The sequence below is a fragment of the Lathamus discolor genome, chromosome 7, assembly GCF_037157495.1.
Source record: "Lathamus discolor isolate bLatDis1 chromosome 7, bLatDis1.hap1, whole genome shotgun sequence".
In the NCBI taxonomy this organism is placed as follows: Eukaryota; Metazoa; Chordata; class Aves; order Psittaciformes; family Psittacidae; genus Lathamus; species Lathamus discolor.
The window spans coordinates 1,171,681-1,195,849 of NC_088890.1; the positions used below are offsets into that span (position 1 = coordinate 1,171,681).

General features: G+C 46.9%; 1 protein-coding gene and 1 long non-coding RNA gene across 6 annotated transcripts in view; one reads left to right on the forward strand and one right to left on the reverse strand.

The window, feature by feature from the left end:
* Positions 1–24,169, forward strand: part of MGLL (monoglyceride lipase) — an 86,100-nt gene that overhangs the window by 15,337 nt on the left and 46,594 nt on the right. The window contains exons 1-2 of one of the 5 annotated variants that reach the window (XM_065687291.1): positions 19,793–19,915; positions 20,990–21,128. In XM_065687291.1, the coding sequence (XP_065543363.1) occupies positions 21,004–21,128 (125 nt within the window). In that variant the 5' untranslated portion in view covers positions 19,793–19,915; positions 20,990–21,003. The other 4 variants (XM_065687290.1, XM_065687289.1, XM_065687288.1 and 1 more) reach the window with 4 other exon arrangements.
* Positions 14,600–20,057, reverse strand: LOC136018231 (uncharacterized). The gene is made up of 2 exons (XR_010614308.1): positions 19,825–20,057; positions 14,600–17,933 (listed from the first exon to the last, which is right to left on the reverse strand). It is a non-coding gene; the product is annotated as an uncharacterized LOC136018231 (long non-coding RNA).

Sequence of the window (24,169 nt, forward strand, 5' to 3'; positions counted from 1 at the left end):
GGGTGAATGGTGTGTTAATGTCAAAAGATGGTCATTCTATAGGGTGACCATCTGACATAAATGAGTAACGCATTAAAAGCATGTGAATTTACGGCCTCAGGCTCAAGATCTACAGGACAAAATAAAATGAAAATCAACACTTTAATATTCAATAACACCCCGCCAGGATTTGTGAGTATTTAAAGAAAATTAGACTTCTCTTGGCTCATGTCATGAATCACCAATACACAACTTAGTCCTGAAGCTGTGGTATAACCACGTTTAAAACACATTGTAAACATGACATAAGTTGCTTAATGAGACTATTCAAATGAGTAACATTCCTCACAGCTTCAATTCTTGTGGGATCAGGGTCTTGTACGGCAGATTGAGCTGGTTTTCTCAAATCCCGGAAGCACCAGAAGTAGCCTGAGTTTCATTAAAGAAATATGCATCAACACAGAAAACCAGTGTATGAAATTCTTTGAAACCTTCGGTGCCAAATTAAAAGCCAGGCGTGCTTAAAAACCAGCGTTGCCTTGATTTTATCAATTCTTTCCATATTCCAAAGCTGGAACTACAAGCAACAAATCTGAGAAATGAATCTGGGTTATAAATGGATTTGGAAGACAAAACATGGAATTCATAGTCTGAATGTGGGCCAAGCTCTGAGCTCGTCTTATGGTACTTTCAAAAATCCAAGGCAGTAAAGTTTAGTACAAAATACAAAGTGATGGTATTTCAAAACCTAGAATCTTTTTCTTCTTGGCTCCATTGAATTGAAATACTGCATTCAAGAAGATGTAGGTCTTAATCCTGAATCGACTGTAGTGACAGGACAAGGGGTAACAGGTTAAAACTTAAACAGGGGAAGTTTAGATTGGATCTAAGGAGGAAATTCTTTCCTGTGAGGGTGGTGAGGCACTGGAATGGGTTGCCCAGGGAGGTTGTGAGTGCTCCATCCCTGGCAGTGTTCAAGGCCAGGTTGGATGAAGCCTTGTGTGGGATGGTTTAGTGTGAGGTGTCCCTGCCCATGGCAGGGGGGCTGGAACTGGATGATCTTGAGGTCCTTTCCAACCCACACTATTCTATGATTCTATGATTCTATAATTCTATGACTGCCTCTGGAGTAGTCCTTACTGTCAGTAGAAGCCTTTTATGAGATAGAAACTGTTTTACTTTTTACTCCTACATGATAATTAGATGGCCAGTTTATTGCTTTCCCCTTGTGCTATTTTATCACCTTCTAATAGTCGTTTTTCACTGCATTTTGATAAAGGAACCACCCCGCATCTCAAAGATCATGTATTAAAAACACACACATCTTCAAGCAGATGAGCCTCAGTGTCTTTAAGCAGGATGTTTGCTCTCAACTGGATGAAAGTGTTAATAACCAGCAACCAGGGCCCAATGCTGTTCAGCAATCTGACTAACCAGGGTTAACCAAAATGATCAGCTCCTCTCCTTTCTCTTTTGTGATGTCAGAGCCTCGCACATCCTCCAGCTTTTCCAGAATGGACAAAATGTGCATTTCTAATGTGAAGAACAAGCGAGATGATTAATCATCATCATCTTTCCCAGACTTTTGTACAGATCAGGAAGAAGCAGCGTATAGAACCGAGTTGTGATTTCGCTTCCTTTGCTGGTCACCTTTAAGTTTTCTTTCACTGTTAATTTCGCTTCCTTAAAAGCAACACTTTGTCCTGGATTACTCTGTTCATCGGATCTGTGAATGTTACGTGTTCATTTCCCAGTGATAAGGATATCTGGCACAGCATGCTCACAGCCTTTTCTCCTCTCTTTCATGATTAAGACATTAGCAATAGGAATCCTAAAGCACAACACAGCTCATGCCATTTCTGCACTACTGAGGGATAACACCCACTACCCACGATGAAGGGCGCTGCCCACCTGCACCCAGTGTGGGGTGATCTCAGTCCACAGAGCAGCTCTGCTTCCCCAGCCAGAGCTACAAGCAGAGCTTGGGCACCTTACACTATCAAAAAGGCACTCTTTGCCTTTCCTCATCAGAAAGTACCCTCTTCCTCTGCTTGCTTTGCTAGCACACCAAGCTCCTGACTGAGCCATACTCAATAAAATCGTGCTGTAGACTTCTATGTAATTCTACTGTCTCCATCCTACAGCTGGGGAAACTGAAGCTAAAAGGTTAAAAAGAAAACAGGCTTAAAACCCAGGGGTGAGATCCTTTCATTAACTCCAGAAATTCATCCCCGTGCATTAGCTACAAACTTGTCAGTCCCCCCTGGCTTTTAGCAGTGTTTAGGTGAGGTCATTGGAAGGATATTAATATTCTCCTTTATATCACTGGGAAGACTATTAGAGAGTAATAATGAAATGGAGCTGCTTTGCTTTCCCCTCTGGGTTACGGAGGCAGAAAGGCGGTACATTGATATTAAAAGAAAGGATAAATGTGATACAAATATAATTTGCAGTGAGACACTATACTGGGATTGTGCCAGGGGCTGGGTTGTCGTTATAAAATCTCTATTGCAAGGCTCAAATCCTTTCTAATGTCACCGGGAACCGAAATCAGAGTTACTGCCTTATTCAGAGGGTTTCGATGTTCTTTCCTTCTATTGAAAAACTAATTCAGGTGCGAATCTTCATTTGCTGCTACTTTATTTCAGAGCTGGGCTATTCATGTCCCTCCAGTTCTGCTCCTCCTTCAATTTTGCCATCAGCTGGTTTGTCAGGCAAATCCCTCTTTTCCTTGCCTTTGTGTCATGAACCTCATGAAGAGTCACACATACGTTCATGCGGGAGCCACAGCACACGTTTTGCAAGGCAGGAGGGTGCTGCATGAGCAGTTCGAAACATAAATAAGCACGCTGCTGTGAGCTCAGCTCTACGGCTTTTATGAGGCTATCGCGCTATAAATAAATGCTGTCCTCGATTCTCGGTTACACTGCAGCCTCTTTGAACTGCCCCAGTGCAAAGGGCCCGTAAACCAGATGGAAGGATCTCACCAGGAACTTCCCTTAACCTCTGGGAAAAAAAAGCTGCCTTGTAATCAGAGACATTATTTTGTCTGTCCTCCTGTCTGGGGTACGGATTTTTCCTGTTCTTTCCCCAATCCCAAGGAATCTCTTCTTTCCCAGCCATGGTGGGAGGGTGGGAGCTGCAGGACCTGGCCCAGAAGGGGTCACAGCTCCCAGCATGGGGCGCAGGGGCACCTCCTGCAGCCTCCTCTTGCTCTCCTGCCTTCATTTCCCCCCTTCTCTGCCTTAATGAGGCTGCCCTGTGCCTCTCCCTTCAGGTGCTGGGAGGTCCAGAGTCCAGGCACATCAAAGAGCCCGTGCCTCTGCCTATGAATTATTTGTGCTTGCCTTGTTATCAGTAAGCCGAGAAGCAAATCTGTTAATTGTATGCACTATGACATTCGGCTGGCAGCCGCAGCGAGGCAGGAATCGGTACCCAGATGATAATAACGTTATAATCTCAAGGTTTAATGATGAAGGCCGTGCTGGCATTTAAGATCAAGATTTTAAACCATGCAAAAGATCCTGCAGTGCTCGGGAAGGGCAAGTCATAATGCTCGTCTTGATACAGGGAAAAGCTGTAATAAGAATAAGATATAGAAAGATGGTTTCCAGGGAATTATAGATGTTCCTATATCTCTAGGATAATGGGAACTACTCTCTTCATTCTGATACCTGGAAAGGTGCCTGAAGAAATTATTACATGATTGGATTAAGAATTTAGAAGCTAATAAGATGATAGAAGCAGCTACAGCACATATTTCTCCGGAACAAATTGTGTCAACCCAATCAAATTGTCTTCATTTTTTCAGGGATAATAGGGGATAAATTAGATATTTTGTCTTGAGTGAAATCACTGACATGGTCCTACAGGATAGCATTACACATTGTGATGAAATCAATTGGCTGAATCAACCTAAGTTGGTAACTGGCTGAAAAAACAGGTTCAAAGAGCTATTATTGATGATCAGATTGGGAAGCGTTTCTTGTCTGTGGCCAGAGCTCTGTGCTGGAAAGGTCACTCACAGTTTCAGGGAAGTCTTACTCTTTTGCTTTGACTTTGGTATTCTTTCCTGAATGAATTTCATCCATTCTGTCCCGATAAAACGCACAAACTTGGGGCAGAACAGCAAGTGGGAGAAAATCCAGTTCTTCTTAGGAAATGGATGTCTATATGGTTTGAGAGGGCACCCAGGTAAGTGCTTCTAATAAATGGTTCTCTGCGACTATTAGACATTAGGCTGTGGATGTGTCTCAAGTATCACCATAACTACCAGCAAGTAAGGTACCTTTTCTGAGGTCTTCCATATTCTGTCCGTTGCTGGTTACTTAGAGATTTAGCATGTTCAGGTTTTGAAAGGCATCCAATTAAGAGTCCAAGTCCTACCTGTGCTCCCTGTGCGATTTAGGAGCTGAAGTGTCTGCATCACTTCTAAAGGTAAAACTTCAGCCTCACATTGCTCAGGCAGTTCTAAAAGGTTTGCCAGGTGAGGTGATCTGCTTCGCATTAAAGCCAGAGAAGGAACTCTCCTTGCTCAGCCCTATCCATATCCCAGGATCAGCCCCATCACAGGTACATTTCAGAAGGTCTCCGTTGTTTTACTGCTGGCAGGGATTTACCTTGAGATTTTGGAACTGGGAACACTACCAATCAAGCTGTGCCATTTGCCTGTGTAAGATAAAGTAAAACAATCCTTCTGAGAGAGATTTTAACTCTTTCTCCCTCAATCCCTGTGCCACCCCGTTTATTTTCACATGCCATCTGATACTAAGGAGCCTGAGTCAAAGCAGCCTGAGGTCTCATGATACCCAAGCATGAACCAGCTCCTGCTGGGACGTGTGCTGCTGAGCATCCTCATGGGATGCCAGTTGCAGTCCATGGGTGTGTAAAAGGATGCTCTCAGTGCAGGACAGGTTGCTGACCTACAGGCTGCTGCTGCGGATGTACACGGTTGTGGCAGTGTTGTGCCCCCCTGCGTGCATCACCGCATCCCTGCTGCTGGAAGCATCCTGCCGCCTGCAGACATCTCCACTCAGACTGCTACAGCCTGTCCTTCCTGCAGTACCTTCTCTGTGTTCTTTCTCATTTCATTGCTCTTCATTTAAAAGGAAATTAGAATGGGACTTAACACAGCTTTTGGGGCTGGGAGAAGGTCGACACCCGACAGGGAGCTTTCTAAGCAGCCTGCAGAGCTGCAGAATCCATGTTTGGGAGCACGTTTGACCATGGGAGACCGGGAGATGCTTTGATCAGTTTTCAAAGCCTTTGGGTAGTTTATGCTTCTGGGAAGATTTGACAGTTCGAGCTCCGTTTACTGCCAAGACAGAGGCCTAGATGTGGGATTGGATTAACATTGATCCTATCTCAGCAAATACCAGGCTTTTTTTTCCCCCTTTTTTAAACTGTTATAGATTCACGACAAAAATCAAAGCAGCTGCAAATGAAAGACCCCGTGGGCCACCTTTGCAAATACACCTTCACCCAACCTTAATCTTACCCTGATTCAAAGCCCAGTGAAGTCAGTCAAAAGAATCCCATGATGTAAGTGGAAAATGGATGTGGCTCTGCTCCCAAACAAATGCCTACAAACAAACCCCAGTCTGAGCCAATTACGTGCATTAATTGCATGAGAAGAATAGTAGCTAAATATATGCCTACAGAGCCCAGTCCTTTTACAGTTCACATGTGCAGATCGTTTCTCTTGCATATCCAACTTAATTGAAATGGCAAAGTGCTCATTCACAGAAGGAGGATGCACAAGGTTTTCACACACCCAATGACAGATGCCAGCAGAAGGAAAATGTAACTCTAAAACATATTTCAGCAGCAATTTAAGCAGCCTGGCAAAGGTCTTGGAGGTTTCTCTTATTACATTTATCTCAATATAGGGGTGAGCGCAGGAAAGGCTCACTTTCTGGAACAATTATATCAGACATTGGAGATGGGAGCATCACAATCAGAAGTAACTTAATTATTTGGTGGAAACTAGGTGCCTTTTTTTGCATTTCTCAACAGAAAAGGATGTGAACTCTAATTGCTAATATTTACATAAAGCCCTGAGGTATAGACCCGTTTGTCGAGCAATGGTATGTAAAAGCCTCAATATCCCTGTCACTCAGCAGTGAAACTAAAACAAATTGCAAGTTGTAAACCCTGATAACTTGATGGCATCACTTCATAGTTACTGTTCAAATCCAGCCTTCCCCATAAAGTCCTCTAGTTTTGATTGCTATCACTACCAAGCAAGTATCTGGGTATGCCCATACCCACTGAAAAGAAAACTCAGAGCAACCCATGGCAAGAACACAGCATCACCTCCAAAATGCCCCTGCACTAACACACGTATTCGATACCTACTAAATCTGCAAGCTCCACTGAACCTTCATATTAAGACTATCCAGGCTCTTGATGGTGCCAAGGCACATATAGATACCTTGATGGAAGAATCAGACTGAGTTGGGTTGGAAGGGACCTTAAAGCTCCTCCAGTCCCAACCCCCTGCCATGGGCACAGACACCTTCCACTAGAGCAGCTTGCTCCAAGCCCCGGTTGCTCCAAGCTTCCTTACCAGAGACAAGTCTCGATGTTTGCAGACCTGTGGAATACGCAAAGACCCCCTGTGCACAGACCTCGGACACCGAGATTCCTGCATCCACAGGCTGATTCTGTTTCCACACTGCTGGCAAACCCCATATAGCTGCAGAGAGACCCCAATTTTGACATTGTTTGGGGATTCCAGTGCTAACTTTGTAACTGATCTCTCACATTTCCATGTGAGAGGCACCATAAGGAACTGAGAGAGCATCAGTTTTGGCACCAGCAAGAGGTTCTACAGCTCCTTCCCCAGTATCTGTAAGGGTTCCCCAAGGCACACACCCCTGCCCACAAATGTCCCAAACATCCAGCACCCCAAAGCAACCATTCTCATCCAGCACCAAATTCCCTTCTCTTTCCTGCCCTTAGTGGGGGTTAAATGTACCTTTCTGACGCCAGGAGCTGCAGGTACCTGTGAGACTGTGTGGGAGGGAGAAACAGGGACCTCACACAGCAGCACAGAGCTGCTGGCAAGCAACAAGGTGCCAGGGCTATAAATAGCCAGTGCTGGGCTCCTGGCTGGGATGAGGAGCTGCTTTAATATCATGCACAGGGCTACATAAGGACACACTGAACCAGAGGAGATGCTGTTGCTAGTTGACCCTATCCAATTCACTCTCAAAACCAAGGCCACTGCCTCGACAGCTGAGAGGAATCTCCCCAAACTCTTTCCCTCCTGCCCTTGCTATATCACTAAGAAAGAGCTTAAGTTGTGTATAAAATAAGGATTCCTGACCAAATGTGTTACCTGCACGTTTTAAGGCCCATCTTCTTGTTTGTGTTGGTGTAAATCAGAAGCAGAGCCACTAAATAGACCCAGAGTAGTGGGGCAGCGCTGATTTACTTCAGCTGCGGATCTTGTACTCTGTAAATTAAAGGGGAATCGAGAGGGCCATAATACGCTGTTTGTATCTCCATATGGTTAAGCAAAGATGGAAAAAAGATTAAGGAATATTTAGGGTCATAAAATTGATTAATGTCCCTGTATGTTCAGTTGAGGAAGACATCAAGGGGTTATCAGAATGCTCTTTTTCAAACGGCATTAATTTATTTATTCACTCTACTAATTGGTTGATCAATCGTGATAGCTTCTGAGAAAATTGAAAGGGAGATATATTTCCTTATCTAGGGTTTTAGTCTGATGGTTTTATTACAGAGCTTATCCGAAGGCCGTAGAGGGAATGCTCAGGAATACTCAGCTATTAATAGCAGGTTGTTGTTTCTACGGGGGAAATTCTGATGTACACAATTTTACAGAGCATATTTCATCTCATTTGTGAAGAGAACCGGGAAAAAATCAAAGTGATTAAAGTTTACTCCTGTCACAGCATCCAATAGATCACATTACAGAGATATATATTGCCCAAACTCCCAGACTGTTCTTATTAAAAGTTCAGCTTTATCTTAGAAATAAAAGTATCCAATCTGATAGGACAGCTTTCACAGGAGCCAAGACGGAACTGTGGGCTGATGAAATGCCACAGCTGTGATAAAACCAGACCATATCCCCTAAATTGCCTTGCTCTGCTACGTGCAACAGTTTATGGTAGGGTGATGGTTAACATGGAGTGTTTATGCAGTGAATTTTATTTATATGACACCACTTCATTATCATCATAATAATCACAGAACCATAGAATAGTGTGGGTTGGAAAGGACCTCAAGATCATCCAGTTCCAACCCCCTGCCATGGGCAGGGACACCTCACACTAAACCATCCCACCCAAGGCTTCATCCAACCTGGCCTTGAACACTGCCAGGGATGGAGCACTCACAACCTCCCTGGGCAACCCATTCCAGTGCCTCACCACCCTCACAGGAAAGAATTTCCTCCTTAGATCCAATCTAAACTTCCCCTGTTTCAGTTTGAACCCGTTACCCCTTGTCCTGTCACTGCAGTCCCTAATGAAGAGTCCCTCCCCAGCATCCCTATAGGCCCCCTTCAGGTACTGGAAGCTGCTCTGAGGTCTCCACGCAGCCTTCTCTTCTCCAGGCTGAACAGCCCCAACTTCCTCAGCCTGTCTTCATACGGGAGGTGTTCCAGCCCCTGATCATCCTCATGGCCCTCCAATCACGTTTTCCTTTATGGTTGTTGATTTCTGTAATGAGCCCGTTTCATAAAAACGTGAATTGATGCTTTCAAGGCAAATTCCTATTTATTGCTTATGAAATCCTGACTATTTCTCCTGCACTGCACTGAAATGCCCAGGACACCCCATCCTGCAGCGGGGTGACTGCTGGGCAGTCTCTTTGTAGTCACACAGAGCAACGCAGCCGTGAATCGGGCTCGCAATTGCTAGAATGAAAAGCTTTCTTTGCTGTAGGCCAAGCCAGTTCTCACCTTCTCCATGCAATTAAGTCGTAATCCTTCATTCTGATATCATCTGTTGTCATGGGGATCTTAATTATAAAAATGAATGGCGGAGAAGTGGGCGAAGACAAAAGTTTCTGCTGAACTTCGTTAATGGCAAAGGGAAGAATATCTGTGGGAATACAACAAATGGGCGATCTTTCAGCACAGTGTATTTTAAAACAAGGATAAGAAGTAGGTGTCGGAGACAGAAGAGACAAATTTGGTGTGAATATACCCGTGTTTGAGGAAAATGTGTGGAATTCGATGTTTAAGAACAAGGGTTGCATTGCACCAGTCACACAGCACATCCTAGCGCTGCGTGAGCAGACTTTCCCTTCTAAATCTCAGCTGAATCCAGGGATTCACCTCTTGGAAAAACACCCAATTATAAGGGAAAAGTCAGACCAGTTTCCAAAGTCTTTATTCTTCCTGGACAGGGAATGAGGCTGAACAAACCCAGCTCTCAGCCTGGCTCCAGAGCAGAGCTGCTCCAGCCCTCGCAGCATCTTCATGGCCTCCTCAGGCTTCCTCAAGCAGCTGCGCATCCCTCTCGTGTTGTGTGTATACACAGTGCCAGTTTGGATACATAGGGAGAGAAAAAACAGCAACAGAGATTTCCATTTAATCCCTTTATCTATTCTCTTCAGTCAGCCCAATACAACATTGGTGCTTAGGGTGAGCGTTGCCCTTTGGAGCAGACTAAGGGCAATCTCGTGCTCGCCCTTGGCCACCGATCCTGGGGGCAGCTCCCCTGCAGCCCCTTGGAATCGAAATCTCTTCCTGGCTCTATCGAGAGGGTTCCCAGGTTTCCTGACAGCCATCGGGACGCGCCAGCCCCCCGCTGCTTTTTCATTTCAATAAATGGGGAAGTTGGGGCTAAATTAACCCTCCAGCGGAGGTAATAGGGCCCGGCTCGGCAGCTGCCGTGATGTATGCAAATTGCAGCTTCACACATTAGGAGCTGGCTGTCGTTTCATTTGTCGTTCTTTCTGTCTTCCCCATGGAAAAGCCTCCATCTAATTCAGGGGGTCTTAAAGTAAAGAAAAAGGGCAAAAGAAAGGCCCTAAAGTCAACTACTCACCAGGGCTTCTAACTGCACCTACAGCCTTTCTGCCGGGGCTTGCATCCTGATGCCCTGATAATCAGTTATTACTGAGTTATTCCCCACTGCCAGATGCTTTTAGGCAAAATATTGCCTGATTTCCAATGAGCAGACGGCCTGATCAAGCACGTACTGCTGGCCCTTTGGTGTAAAGAGGAACCTGATGTTTTTGCAGCGGTGCCACAATCCAGGAGCTCAACGTCCACCGGTATTTTTCCCTGCAAATGAAACTGTCCCCGTGTGAAGCGACCTGGGGTAGCTGTCCGTGAATCAGACAGAAAGAATGGGCTGATAGAAGAGCATTTCGATTCCTCTTAGATCAGTAGAGATGGGAATGGAGATGCGAGGAAGCACGGAGCAGATGGGATTTACGGAGAGGTTGTTCTGTACATTAGTTTTGGTGCCTTTTAATCTAAGAAAATGATGGTTATAGCTGTGTTAGGGTCAAAAAGATTTCTAAATGGGCACCAAAAGCGAAACTCAGGAAGGAAAGTACATACCCACTTGTGGAACTTGGGGCCGTTATGGTCACAGAAAGCAGAAACAACTGATGTTTCTCACAGTATGTGTTGTGAGAAGAAGGAAAACATCAAAACCATTCTAAATCGGATTTTAGCTGGCTCAGAGATGCCGCAGCCACAGGATATGAGGCTTAAGAAGTGCTTGAAACTCACCTGGTCTTTTTCCAGGCTTTATTCAGAAAGGCAGATACTTCATTCTGAAAGAAATCCTGTTCAAATGATTCAGCGTTTGCCCATTTCCTTTTGCTTTCCTGATTTACACGGTCAGTCTTTAAGAGCTATTGCTGAAGGTCTTTGAATGTCTTTGGAGGAGATGCTCTTTCCTCCACACTGGTCACCAATTCCTCCCCGCTCGGTTCCTATTCTTGGATGCGATCTTCTTCGCCTTCACTGACTCCTTTTCTTATCTAGAGATACCTTGCTGACCCCCAGCCTGCTGTTAGCAAAGACACAACAGGAACTTGCCCTGTCTCACCGTTATTTGGCTGCATGTGTTGGAACAAACTGCCGCATGAAAGAGCAAGGTAAAGAACCACAATGAACTTGTGGCAACAAACAGGCTATAACCAAAGTGCAGGGTCTGAGAGTGATGCCCAATTCCCAAAGTGGACACAGCCCCAGCCTGGTTTCCACCTCCCTGTGAGGGACCTCATGAATCAGTTGCCCATAAACATGCAGCTGATTTTGTTCACACCTTGCGGAGTGGTTAATTCCGGAGCAGCAGCACATCATAGGAAATGAAGGGGAATGAGGATCCCCCCCAAAAGATAAAGTTTCTTCTACTTCTGTCCGCAAAAGAAGGATGAAATGCAGTATCTTCCAAGTTCCACCCCACGTGGCAATCTTCCAAACCTCTTTCCATATGTTCCTAAGCGTTGAAAGCCCAAATGTTCCGTATCTCACTGCCAAATTCTCTGGCTCGATCCCAACGGCTCTTTCAATACAGTTGGGTATTGTCTGGTGGGGAAAAAAAAACCCACCTCAGATTGATAATTCAAAATATATTTGATCATCAGAGAGATATGAATGGCCACAGGGCGCTGTGCTGAATGAATCCATCGCACTCACAAAGCGGCACCGGGATATCGTTCTGATCCTACTGAAGCTGCCCCAGAAATCCTTGTTTGCTGCAGAACATATTGCTGAAGAGATCTGAAACTGGGGGCAGAGGTGGGGGCAGAGGAGCCATGGTGAGGGTGGTGACACACTGGGACAGGTTGCCCGAGAAGTTGTGGCTGGCAGTGTTCAGGACCAGGTTGGACACAGGGGCTTGGAGCAAGCTGCTCTTGGAATGTGCCCCTGCCCATGACAGGGGCTGGAACCGGATGAGCTTTAAGGTCCCTTCCAACCCAAACCAGGCTGGGATTCTGTGATGATGATTCTATGGCAGAGCGTTATACCGTGGGTTCAGTCTGGGATATGTGTCCAAACTGGGCTGCAGAGGGAAGTTTTGGACTCATGCAGACCTTGCAGGATTGGTTTCATCTTTGTCTCATTTCAGAATGAGCCCCAAAATTCAATGCCTAGGAGTTTATCCTTGTTTTAAACCAAAGCATGGATGCTGCTGTAACCCCATCCCATTTCAACCATTTAGAAAGTTACTGTAACTCCAGGGAAAATTCAGGAATATACCAGGAAAAGCCAACAAGCAACAGTAATAAACATATGCTGGTATCAAAGCATTGTACTGTGAACTGGGACGTTCCTACGTGCAGTTCAGGAAGCCCCACTGATAGGTCTGTAACAGGAACCTGACCCGACGCTACCAGCCCACAGCAACTGCAGATGCTCTTGACTCCAAAGCCCAAACCAAACCACAGATACCTTCACTACATGAGAACCCACGACTGTAGCCAGGATATAATAGATATCTTGTGTTGGAGGAACAGGATGAGAGATGGGGGTGAACCCTCAGACACAGCAACCTTTGATGTTATTAACAGCACATGCTGCTAATTCACCATGAGATCAAATACAAAGGGTGCTGATGGCCTTGAGGATTGAAGCTGTCCATCTCCAAAGTACATGAGGCTCTGCTAACCATCATTTGCTGGCCAGAGATACCGCATTGTCATCTTGCAGAGGAAATACTTCGCATATGGATGCTTTGCCCCCCTTTTTCACCGCTGTGCTCCTCATTTCACATCCCCCTTCTCCAAGCATACTTCTAGGCTAATTAATACAAGCATTAATTCAGCCTAGGAGGAAAAGCAGTGAGTGCTTCCCTGTACCAGGAGGGATAAAGGAAATTGTAGCAAATATTGTAAAAGTTAAATAACTGAGAGGGAACAATCATGCAAACAGTAATGAACGTGATGCTTAGCTCAGAGTAGGTCGCATGTGAATTCATGGCATTAAGGAGCAACACTGAGCACAAATGAGCCTTAATTTCATTGGGCATTTGGTGCCACCACAATATATATAGAGGAGAACACTCCCAGGAGCATGCATTTAGCATGAGGTTTCTATAAGACATTATGCCACATCTATTCCAGGGTGGCAGAACATCTGCTAGAGTTCTCCTGTTGCTCCCCACCATAACACTTAGTTTTCCTCCAACATGCATTTTGCACTAGGGATAGTCTTTATTTTCTCTGCTACTCCTCCTGCTTTACATCAGTGTGAGCAAGAGCAGAATCAGGCCTCCAGTTAAATAACTAATGCAGCTGTTTTGCTGATCCAGCTTCCTGGCTGGGAATGAATCCAGTCAGCTGTGGATAACAAACCCCCGTAATAGAGATTTCAAAGATTTCATACATTAATGTCTTTTTCCTTAATATTTGCAGAGTTACTTTTCTTACAGAATCTGTTAGGCAGATGTGAGGAAGTAATTACTGTACGTGAATCAGAGAGAAAATGCACATCTCGCACTGAACACGTGTGAGAGGACCGAGGGCAGAAACCAAAGATACATGAGAGAAAAGCTAAAATACATCCGAGCAGAAGCTGCCAGGTTATAGGGGTTACAGGGAACAAATGGCACAAGACAAGCTCTTCCGATGGGCTGTGCATTCATTGTGTATTCAAGCCAATGAGCCTGCTGCCTTTTCTGGCAGCAGCAGAGTTATACTCACTATTCATGAGTAGAAGATGAAGTTAGCCCTGGCTGGGCAGGTATAGTTTCCATCAGCATCTAAGAGTCCTCCAGGCAATGCCATCAGTAACCAGTGTGGTGGACACAACTAAAAGGTTGCGACATGCTCTGATACCCCAAAGCATCCTTAATGCATGGCATGTATACATGTAAATAGGACCGATCGTAAAACTCTTGCCTCTCTGTGCAGAATGACTGTGATTTTTATATATAAACCCAACCAGTCTTGAAATGATTGTGGCAGCAGGAATAACATCCAGGAGATTAGAATAGAAAGCAAAACTGTAGGGAAAAATTTGCCCTGAAGAATGTCGTTATCTGGGCTGTGGTTTTGCCCAGGACACAATATTCCCTATAGCTGGAAATCTGGGTATTATTTAACAGCTGGAAGTTAAGGCTTCAGTTGCTTGCAGTGCTCTGATGATAGATTTCCAGATGAGATGAGCGTTTGCAATGGTATAATTGGGTAAATAAGATCAGGAGCATTAGGAATGGATTCTGCCCTTGGCTTGCCTCCTGCATTGAGCCCTACTTTTCCCTGTCCTGATTTCCCCCTCCGAAACAAAAACTTTACTTTCCAAAGTTCTTTGAAACCTGATGTTGAACATATAAAATCAGCATTAAATGAAATATCCCAGTAAGTAATAATAGAAATACTGTGTGGCTCTTACAGCCCTTTCCACCACAAGCAGTTAATGCATAGATGAGGTTGGTATAATTGCCTTTGCATTGCGCTGTGGCTGAACCAACTGAGGCCAAGTCAGGAAATGATTCACCTGTGCCATGAAAGCTCCCTTCAGATGCCTTTTAGAGCCTCCAGATTGGGCTGAGTTTCACCCATGAAATCAGTTTCATTCAAAACCTAAATTGCACATCAGTAACCGTGGCCTCTAAAATCCCACCTCGGCGGTTATGAACCTCGACACGGCACAACAGGAAATGTGACAGGAGGAGTCTTTACAATCACAAAGCAGCCAGAGCGTTTAATATTGCAAGTCTAAATTACAACGTAAACCCTCCTTTTGAGAAGCGCTGTGAAAGCACCGGGGTTGGGTGCGTTTTAGAGCAGCATTTGTCATGAAAAAAGGAGCTCGCACAGTTGGTTTGCCAAGGCAGAAACAGGCACCACAGACACATTTTACCCTTATGGGGATTCATCAAGGTTGTGCAGTGCAGCTGTTGTCTTAGGAAGAGAAAGTAGCAGCCCCTGGCTGGAAGAAACAGGAACATAATTACGTTATGATGAGCTGGAACACATGCAAAGAAAAATTGGGATGCAAAGGATGATAAACGATGCTTTGTCGATTGCAGAGCAGCAAGAAAACCAGGCGGCACGATAATAACTCTTCTCCAGTCAATGCTTCCAGTTTGGCCACCAAAATAAAGCACCACTCTAACCATGATGGAATAGCTCTATCTTTTGGCTGCATTATTTAGTCCTGATGCAGTGATGCTGGGTTTGTAAAGTAGATTATGCAGTCATCCTTAGTAATAGAAATGAGAAAACGAATGGTAAGGGACTTCTCATAATTAAGACCATAATTCCATGGGGAGAAAATGTATAATATTGTCTTATTCTGGTGTCTATGCATATGAAATTTCAAAGCTTAGAATCTTTGCTCTTAAGACACCTTTTACTTACATTTTCCACCATTAAAACCCTGTTTCTACCGCGATGACCAGCATTTCATGAAAAGTAATATGGTTACATGCAGTCATACAGCAGTAAAATAGGAAATGGCATTCCATAACGGACTCGTTATCTGTCTGTCCTCACAGTGACAAGGACAGGATTTCCCTTCCAGTGCTGCAGCCATGTGCCTGCCCAGGGTATAAACCACTGAAGTTTCTTCTCGCGATGTGAGTGATTCCAGAGGGAAAATTGGACTAATTATATTCCAGCACAGGAAACTTTGATTTAGAAACCAATACTGGGCTGCAGAGATAAAAAGGGACAAGTGGTTAAAGAAAACCTGCTCGTGATAAAGGGCAAAATGGCTAAAAATTGGTAATAACCCCGGAGGAAGGGGATGTGGCAGGGATGGGCTGTGCCGGGGCTGTGCCCTCTAGTGCCAGAGACCTGCAGTGCGCACAAAGCGAGGGCAGAAGTTCCACCTTTCACTTTGATTCCCCCCCCTTTGGAGGATGCCTTTTCTACATTCCACACTAAGAGTGCCTCAAAATCAGGCCTTAGCATTCCCGTGGGGTTTGTAATGACAACGCACAAATGAACCTCTAAACAAAACATGTGTTGCTTCTGCAATGCAAAGCAAGCAGCTCTCAAATTAGCAGCTATGTAGGATGGATCATCTCCTATACAGCAGTTTAAAGGACTGAAACCTATATTCAAGGAGTGTATTTTTAAGTGTGTATTTTTGGTCCTGTCAAATAAGGAGCACAGGCAAGATACTAATCGCTTCACTCATACAGCTACTGATCGCAGTCACAGCTTTGTGAGGGACTTCTAATGACAGCATGACTTGCAGAATTCTTATTATCTATAAAAAATCAGCACTATATTTGCCCCTAATTATTTACATGGTATAAAGACTTTATTAGCTGCCTGCAGTTTGCATCCAGGGGTATTAAACCACTTGTGGCTTAACCTAATAATCCTATTCCCAGCCATCAGGGGAAGTGATGGGCAATAAGTCAATGGAAGCCTGCACACAGTTTCTGTGGTACTCAGGTACCCCTGCACTAACCCTTCATCCTTTCTCCATTTCACTTGGCACAGTTGTGAGGAGGTGCATGAGCCTGCAGAGTTGCAGACCAATGTCAAGTAGTGGTAATTTCTCTTTACACTGTTAAGCTTATCCTGATCAATAAGATATTGCCCTTCAACATTTTATTCCTCGATCAGGTTTTGCCTGACACCAAGTTTAGTTTCGGGCTGCAGGACATTGAATAGGTATTTCACAGGAAAACAGAAGCTGCTCATCCCAGCCCCCGCTCCTGTCTCATCCCTGTGCATGGCTTATTCAGGAGCACCAACAGCAAAGGCAGATTACACAAATAAGTGAGGCTGAATGATTTGATTCTGGCTAGGGATAAATGAATAAGTACAATAGCCAAAGAGAAGGGCGAACCCAAAATAACGACTCTAAACTGACAGATCAGCGGCATCGGCTGCTTTGCTTTCCATTTGGTTTTAATTCTTCCTCTTCATGCTTCATCTCCCATTGTTTCCCTTGTGCTCCCGCTTGCGCTGTCGGTTGCTCTCTCCAGCTGCTCCCTGACTACTGTAACTGCCAGCCTTTTTCTGCTGGAGCAGATTCTTCCGTAGCCACACACCTCGGAGAGGATTTATTGTTGTATCCTCCTCCTCTGCTATTTCTCCCTCTTCTCCTTGGCAGCAGAAGTGCTCTTTGTGGTCCTGGTGAGCAGCACCCCAAGCAGTTTAATGCCCACACCCCATCCAACCCCTTCTCAAACCAAAACCCTCCTTTGCAGTTTAAGAGTGTGGCATCGTCAGCCAGAGCAGAGTGATCTCAGGCAGCCTGTTTGTCTTTGTATGCCAACAGGATATGACCCATTAAAAATCCATTTTGTGAATGAAAGCCTAATGACAAAGAAAATCCTCTCCCATTCCTTACCCCACCATCAGAATCAGGCCAGCCCGCTCTGCTGTCTCCCATCCATCCTACTCTCCCCCTTCTCTCTAGCCCATTCCCTCACTTCCCTTGCTGAGACAAGTTTTCACTCTATGCATTTTTTCTGTCATTCCAGGGATTTATTTTTTTCCCTAAGATTTGCCTTATTTGAGGATGTAATCCCTTTCTCTATGCTCCTGTGGATACAGTGGGTGCCAACGGAGACGCTCAAACTAAGCAGGGCTCAGCCTTTAATAAAGCAAACCCCTTTTTCCCTAGCAGGCTTAAGCAATTACTGCGCCAATGTAAAGATTCACCAAGTCTAATTCTGGTTTCTATTCAGAAGTTGATTTAGCTTAAAGTGTATTTCCAAACCCTATTCCACTCCACCAACACAAGAGAAGATGTTACAGTCTCATAAATACTGCATGCTGAGGCACCCCTTTGATTTCTCCTGGGGAGCAAGTTGGCAATAATTGCTCTCCTAAGCCTGGTGTATTCTTTACGTATCAGCTCGGTGAGTTCTTCAGCCCCAGTCCACTTTTCTCAGGTGGCTTTTCACTCACGCCTCAGACTCCATCCGATAATAAGGTAGCCACGCAGCAGCTACTTCTCGTTCATTTTTACGAGGGTATCGCAAGGGAGGATGTACTGCCTGGAGAAGGAATGTCCTCACATTCCTGGGGTCTCAGGGAAGCTGGAGAGACAGGAAGCAGGGGTTGGCAATGTTGGGAATCTGGGCCACAGGCTGGACCACAGTGCTGCTGCCTCCAATATTAACTACATCGAGGTTAGCAGGGTACCAAGGGAGTTGTATATCTGGGCTCACCAGGGCAGGCTCTCCAAGACAGGATCTCGCCCTCATGTCCCAGCAAAGGTCATTTGCTTTGAGATGCTATTTTTATCCCGAACGTTAGGGAGAGATTTTTCCTGGACTCCCCCCACCTCCCTGTGGCCCTGGGAACTCTGATATTCCCAGCACCGCAGCGGGAGAGGAGCCTGCTCCGGGCATCAGGTTTCAGGGATTCAGGGATGGCTGTAGGGAACCAGTGAAGTGTCCCTGGCAGATAGACTGCGAGCAGGGGAAGAGGCTTCGTTCCTTCTCCCTTTTCCTCTTAATCCTGTTATTATCTGATCTGTATCCTTTAATAAATACATGTGCCCTCGCTTCTTCCAACCCTGGAACTGGCTACTGATAGCTCTTTAGTTCCACCCACTGCGTGTAGACAGTAGCTGGCCTGGCAGCAAATTGTACACCTCCACGTACAGCTCCCAGGGCTCTGGTGAAGACCCCATCTGACCCCAATCTCACTCATTAGAAACAACCATAAATGCTGGGTTTGGGTTTTTTTTTTCTAATAGTAGTGGTTGCAGAACATGTAATTTTGCTTTTGCTCTTTATAACTAACGCCGTCCGCAGGGCATTTCATCTAAACGACACTGAAAGAGGAAAAAATTGGGGTTTGATTTCCTTTTTATATGGGTTTAGCTCCGAGGTTTTGCATTTATTGGTGTCATTATTAGTATACTTCTTGCCTTTCTTCAGCCTTTGTTCCCAGGGTTGGACGCAGTGAGCAACTGCCTAGCTTTAAAACAGTACTGTTAATAGCTGCCTCTTCTTAAAAAGGCTGGAGACCTCTAAGTAGATGCTGGTATGTAGAGACTGACGTTTATAATATTATGCTGGTGAAAGGTACAAGGTCTGAATCTGTGCCTTTAAAATAAACAGCTTAAAAGTGCTCAATAGATGCTAAGCTCTTACTGGTATGCTCAGTAAATGCTAAGCTCTTACTGGTATGAAGTGACATAACCCAGTGTTGGGATGCCTTAGGGCTTGGAGCTATTTTAGCTCTGAGGAACCTTGCTGTGACAATTTTTATGAGCAAGTATCGTGTGCCACCAAACAGACCTCAAATTACCCAGTGGCAGCCTATGTGGTGCATATATGCATGGTGATGAGGTGCACTATTAGATTAGGGGTGTATGAATTATATACTGTGCTTATACATTGCCTTTCCCATGAAGGAGGGTGCAGAGCAAGGGAATGGGGGCTCCTCTGAACTATCTCCCTGGCTCAATCTTTCCCTGGGTGTCTAAATGCAGGCAGCGGGGTTTGGAGCCGCAAAGAGGGGTTGGGGATGGGGAAGTCGGGAGGGTTCCGCGTCCCCTCTCTGTATTCAGCCCACAGAAGCCGTCCCCGTTCCGGGGGTCTCTCGTGGCCGCCCCAGCCCTGCTCCACTCAGGAGCGCTTCAGACCCCCCCGCGGCCGGGCAGCCCCGCACCGCAGCACCATGGGGATGGGGACGGTTCGGGGGGGGGGGGCTCTGCGGGGCCGGAGGACAGCGGCGGCACCGCCCGCCCATCATCCATCCTCCATCCTTCCTTCGGATGCGGTGCAGCCGCCCCGCTCCGGCCGCAGCCCCGCGGGGGGGAACCCTCCTGGATGCGTGTGCGGGGCTTTGCGACCTGCGATCGCGTCGGTGCCTGGATCCCTCCTCCTCTTCCTCCTCCTCCTCCTCCTCCTCCTCGTCCCCTCCCTCCCTCCCTCCCTCCCCGCCCGGCAGCGCGGTGCCGGGGCAGTCGCTCACACACGAGATGGCTCCGCAGCAGGGATCGCGTTGAGAAAACAGGTCTCCCCCTCCCTGGCCGGGCTCCCCCCGTCGCCGCGGCCTCCGAACTGTAAGTGGCAGGAAGGAAGTCAAAGTTGCAAACAACCTGCAGCGGCAGGAACTTTGCGAGCGGCTCCGCTGCGTGCGCTCAAGGTGCCTTTGATGGGCGGGCAGCAGCTTCTGGTTAGTGGACCGCAGCTTCCCCGCTCAGCCCTCCCTCTCTCCCACCCTTCCCAACCTCCCCTCCCACCACCGCCCCTCCGGCCCCCGCACGCGATTTGGTGGAGAAGGGAGGCAAAAAAAGAGAGGGAAAGAGAAGTGATGAACACCAAGGGGTGAATAACCCCAACGAGCGCGGAGAGGAGCTGCGGGCGGCCCCGGGAGAGACACCGACCCCAAGGCACCCAGCCGGGACCGACCCGCGGGCGCTGCGCGGCTGGCGGAGTGCGAGCGCGTCTCCGTAAGCGAGATGCGAAAAGGCTTCTGCTGTGCTTGTGCCTGACTTGCGATGCCGGCTCCTCACTAGAATGCAAACCCTCGCGCAGGATGAAAGCAGGTTTGTCGCGAATCCTCCTGGAAACGCCGCGTTCCCCACCGCCGCCGCCACCTTCCTGTCGGAGATGTCAGAGGAGATCTTAATGATGACACGGTGGGAGATGCCTCTGCTGCGTACCCGCCGCTGGGCTCTGGAGATGTTGAGGCAGAGATGAATCTTTCATGCAGCTGTCTTTTCAGCTCCGTGGCTGCTGCTGCACAATCCGCACTTGATTGCAGCTCCAATGTTCCTTTTAGGAGCCGTTTCACGAAATGATGCAAAATAAACACAGATGGGAGAAGTGGGGGAGAGAAAGCTCTAATGAAGTAGCGATGGTGGATTGATCTTCCCTCCTTCTCCCCCCCCCCCCCCCCCCTTCAACGCCCTCCTCCCAAAAATGTGAGCCTTTTCTGGACACAAAACGCTACATTGCTGGTGTAAAGCAGTACAATTTTGGGGGGCTTTTTGGCTGGGGTTTTGGAGGGAGATTCCCATCAGCCGTGCCTGCCTTGCTGGCTGACTTTCAATGTCTGTGGCTGCCAAGCCCATCGGCTCTTCCTTGCCTTCACCTGGTTTAAAGCATGTCTTGTCTCTTCCAACACCGTGCAGGTCACTCTGCCAGAATGCCAGAGGAAAGTTCGCCAAAGCGGAGTCCTCAAAACATCCCGTACAAGGACCTGCCCCACATCGTCAATGCTGACGGGCAGCATCTCTTCTGCAGGTATTGGAAGCCAGCGGCAACTCCCAGGTGAGCACTTCCAAGCAAATGTCCTTCTTTACCATCAGTAAATAAGACTCTGTCGGTGTAGTTGTTATGTATGGCTCGACGGGTGCTGCAGGGCTGTGTGCACGGAGCTTTACAGAGCCACCAAGGGATTCCTCTCGTCTGCGAGAGCCCCTAGTGTAAACGTCTTCTCCAAACCTCTGCTCACTCCAGTCAGCCTTACAGATGTCACCCATGGAGCTGCTGTCACTTCATGCCCAGCTGCCTTGCCTGGCAGCTCAGTGTGCTGCCGAGTGCCCCACGCAGGTGGCTGATGCCTTTCAGCAACAAACTGCCTTCACGCTAATGGCACAGGCAATCCGGGAGGGATGGGCTGCAGGCTCAGGGGTGGATGTCTCCTCTTTCTGACTGTCTCAGTGCGAACACGTTACACATGAGCACTTGACTTCAGTTTCAACCCTAGTAGCTGTAATGTCAGGGCAACAGGCAGAATGCGGGTTGACAGCATTGATTTCGGCTGCTGTTTGCTTTGGGGTTTAATTATTTATAGTTAGTAAATGACTCAGGGAGCTCTCACACGGGCAACTCTGATTTCAAAACCGACCTCAGTGATAATCACGGAGAAGGAAGCAGATAGAAAGCTATTACAGTAAAGGGATTATTTAAATGACACCACCATTAGAGAAATTTCTCTGTGCTGATTGTGTGCTCATTATGCTCTGGTGCAGCCAGCCACCTCTGTTCCTCGCATCGTTACGATCTTCTTTCCCCCAGTACCTGCTGGCTTGGCATGTCTTTATGCTACCATTAGTTACGTAGGGAGCTACTTCATAAAAGTGGGGATATTGTTTTATTGCTCTCTTTTTCTGCAAGCCAACAGGAAGAGCTCTGTGGATTTTATAGAGCTGGGCAACAGTCACAGGAAAAAGTTGTTCAAGCTGTAGTAGGGAGGTAAATCTTTTCCTTGACCACCCAACAGGTTAAACATCATCCGGTGTCTAAATCAGCCTGCAACCGTGCCAAGAGAGGGATATGGGTCCAAGTGAGCTGGCCTTGGGGTTTACACCTGCCAAACTAAGGGGCAATGGGACTAACACGGAGCTGGGAGGTGGGCAAGCACCGAAATACCTGTCCCCATGCGGAGGACAGTGCAGCTCCATTGGGCTGCAGGACATGGGTCTTGGTTTAGGATCAGCTGGTCCGCAGGGCATTTTATAGCTGCTTCTACTCCCTGCCTTTCAGAAAGCAGGAGGAAAGGTTTTGGCACTGATGCTTTGCGTGGTCTTGTGCCAACCGGAATAGTTCCTCTAGAGACCTAAAAAAAGAGCTATCAACCCAAGGTTCTGCAGGGAAACCAGGCTGCCGGGTATTCTGATGCTAATTAATCACTGCCCACAACGGTTCTTTGCCCAGTTGTGGAATTGCTTTCTTCTTTCACATTCAATTTCTTAACACATCAGTAGTGAGTGGAGGAGTCTTTGATCCAGAAAGGGAACGATGGGAAAGAGCTGAGAGTTAAAACTTGATGCCTAAGTCCTGTGGGTAAATGTGGGGGCTCTGTGCACCAAGCAGTTAGCTGGGAGTGAGCACACCCTGGGTTTGTGACAGCAGCAGTGCATGGGCTCTGTGGGGCTCATTTACAAGTGGTTCCTAAGTGCCCGTGTGTGTGTTTGTGTATAGGAGGGGCAGAGTGTGTATTATTAGCTCTTTTTGCATTGTTAAGTACCAGAGAGATGCTAAAAGCCTGAATAACAAGTTAGTGCCTGGATCCTGCAGTCAGGGATGCTCTTGAAGTGCAAACCTAAAATACATTTGTCTCTTTCTTCCCTCTTGCTTTCCCTGCTTTGGATGCAGGAGCTCAGCAACTTTCACCTCGTCTGAAACGTGCAGCAAGAGGGATCTATATATATATAGGGAGAGAAAGAGAGACACCCAGGGGACTTTCACAGGCCTGTTGCCATTTATTTCAAATACCAAAGGCGATTCTTTCAATCTCCTACCTCAATTGTTGATTCAGCTTCAAATCTTAGCGCTAATGAATGATGCTATAACAGTCAAACAGTGGGATCCTTCATTGATCCATTCTGTATCTAATCCCAGTCAGGGCACAGAAATACCTCTTCACTGCAGGAGCCCAAAGGTTATCGCTGACTTGTCTCCTGTTAGAACAGAACTTGGCATCCTCGATCGCTGCCCCAGGGAGGGTTAAAACCAGGATATCTGCCCCAGGAAAAATGAAGGAGTAGCCCTGGCCTGGGGTTGAAGAGCAAACAATGGCTGGGGAGGCTCTGAGAATGGGGCCGACCAACAGGCATCACCCCTCAGAGCTGGGGCTTCTCTTTTATCACCCCAAACAGACCCACAAGGGTGGGTGAAGGCTGTGGCACTGACCCATAGGGATGAGTGAAGGCTGTGGCACCAGACCCACAGGGATGGGTGAAGGCTGTGGCACCAACCTACAGGGATGGGTGAAGGCTGTGGCACCGACCCACAGGGATGGGTGAAGGCTGTGGCACCGACCCACAGGGATAGGGATGTGCTGTGTGTGCTGGAGCATTTCCAGTTTTATCTTTTCTGAACAACTGGTCAGGAAGATGGGGAATTTCGTGGGGCTCTTTTGCTCCGTGCTCACAAATATCCAGGCTGTGATGCTGTGTGGGGTTGATCTGACTGATCAGCCCATGCTGGTGCACATATGGAAGCTTTGTTGTAAGTGCCACCGAGGCCAAGGTTGTCCTGCGAGTGAAAGGCACCTATTGTGAGCTCCTCAGCAGGGTCTGCTTTGTTTCCAAGAGGGATTTAGGTGATTACTTCACAGGAAGCTGACACACAAAGGCACTCAGATGTCATGATGATTAGATGGGGTAGATAGAGTAGGTAGTAATGGGACTAAGGAAGGAGGGCATCAGTGTTTTCCACTTGTTTTTCCAGTGGGAACTGACTCCCAACAGCAGAGCTGGGGCCTGGGTATCTTCTATTGCTGTCTGCTGGCAGCAATGCAGGTGAGACTGCCTGGCCAGCAGCCCTGCAAGCTGCCAGCCTCATTGAGCCAGTTTCATCTCGAG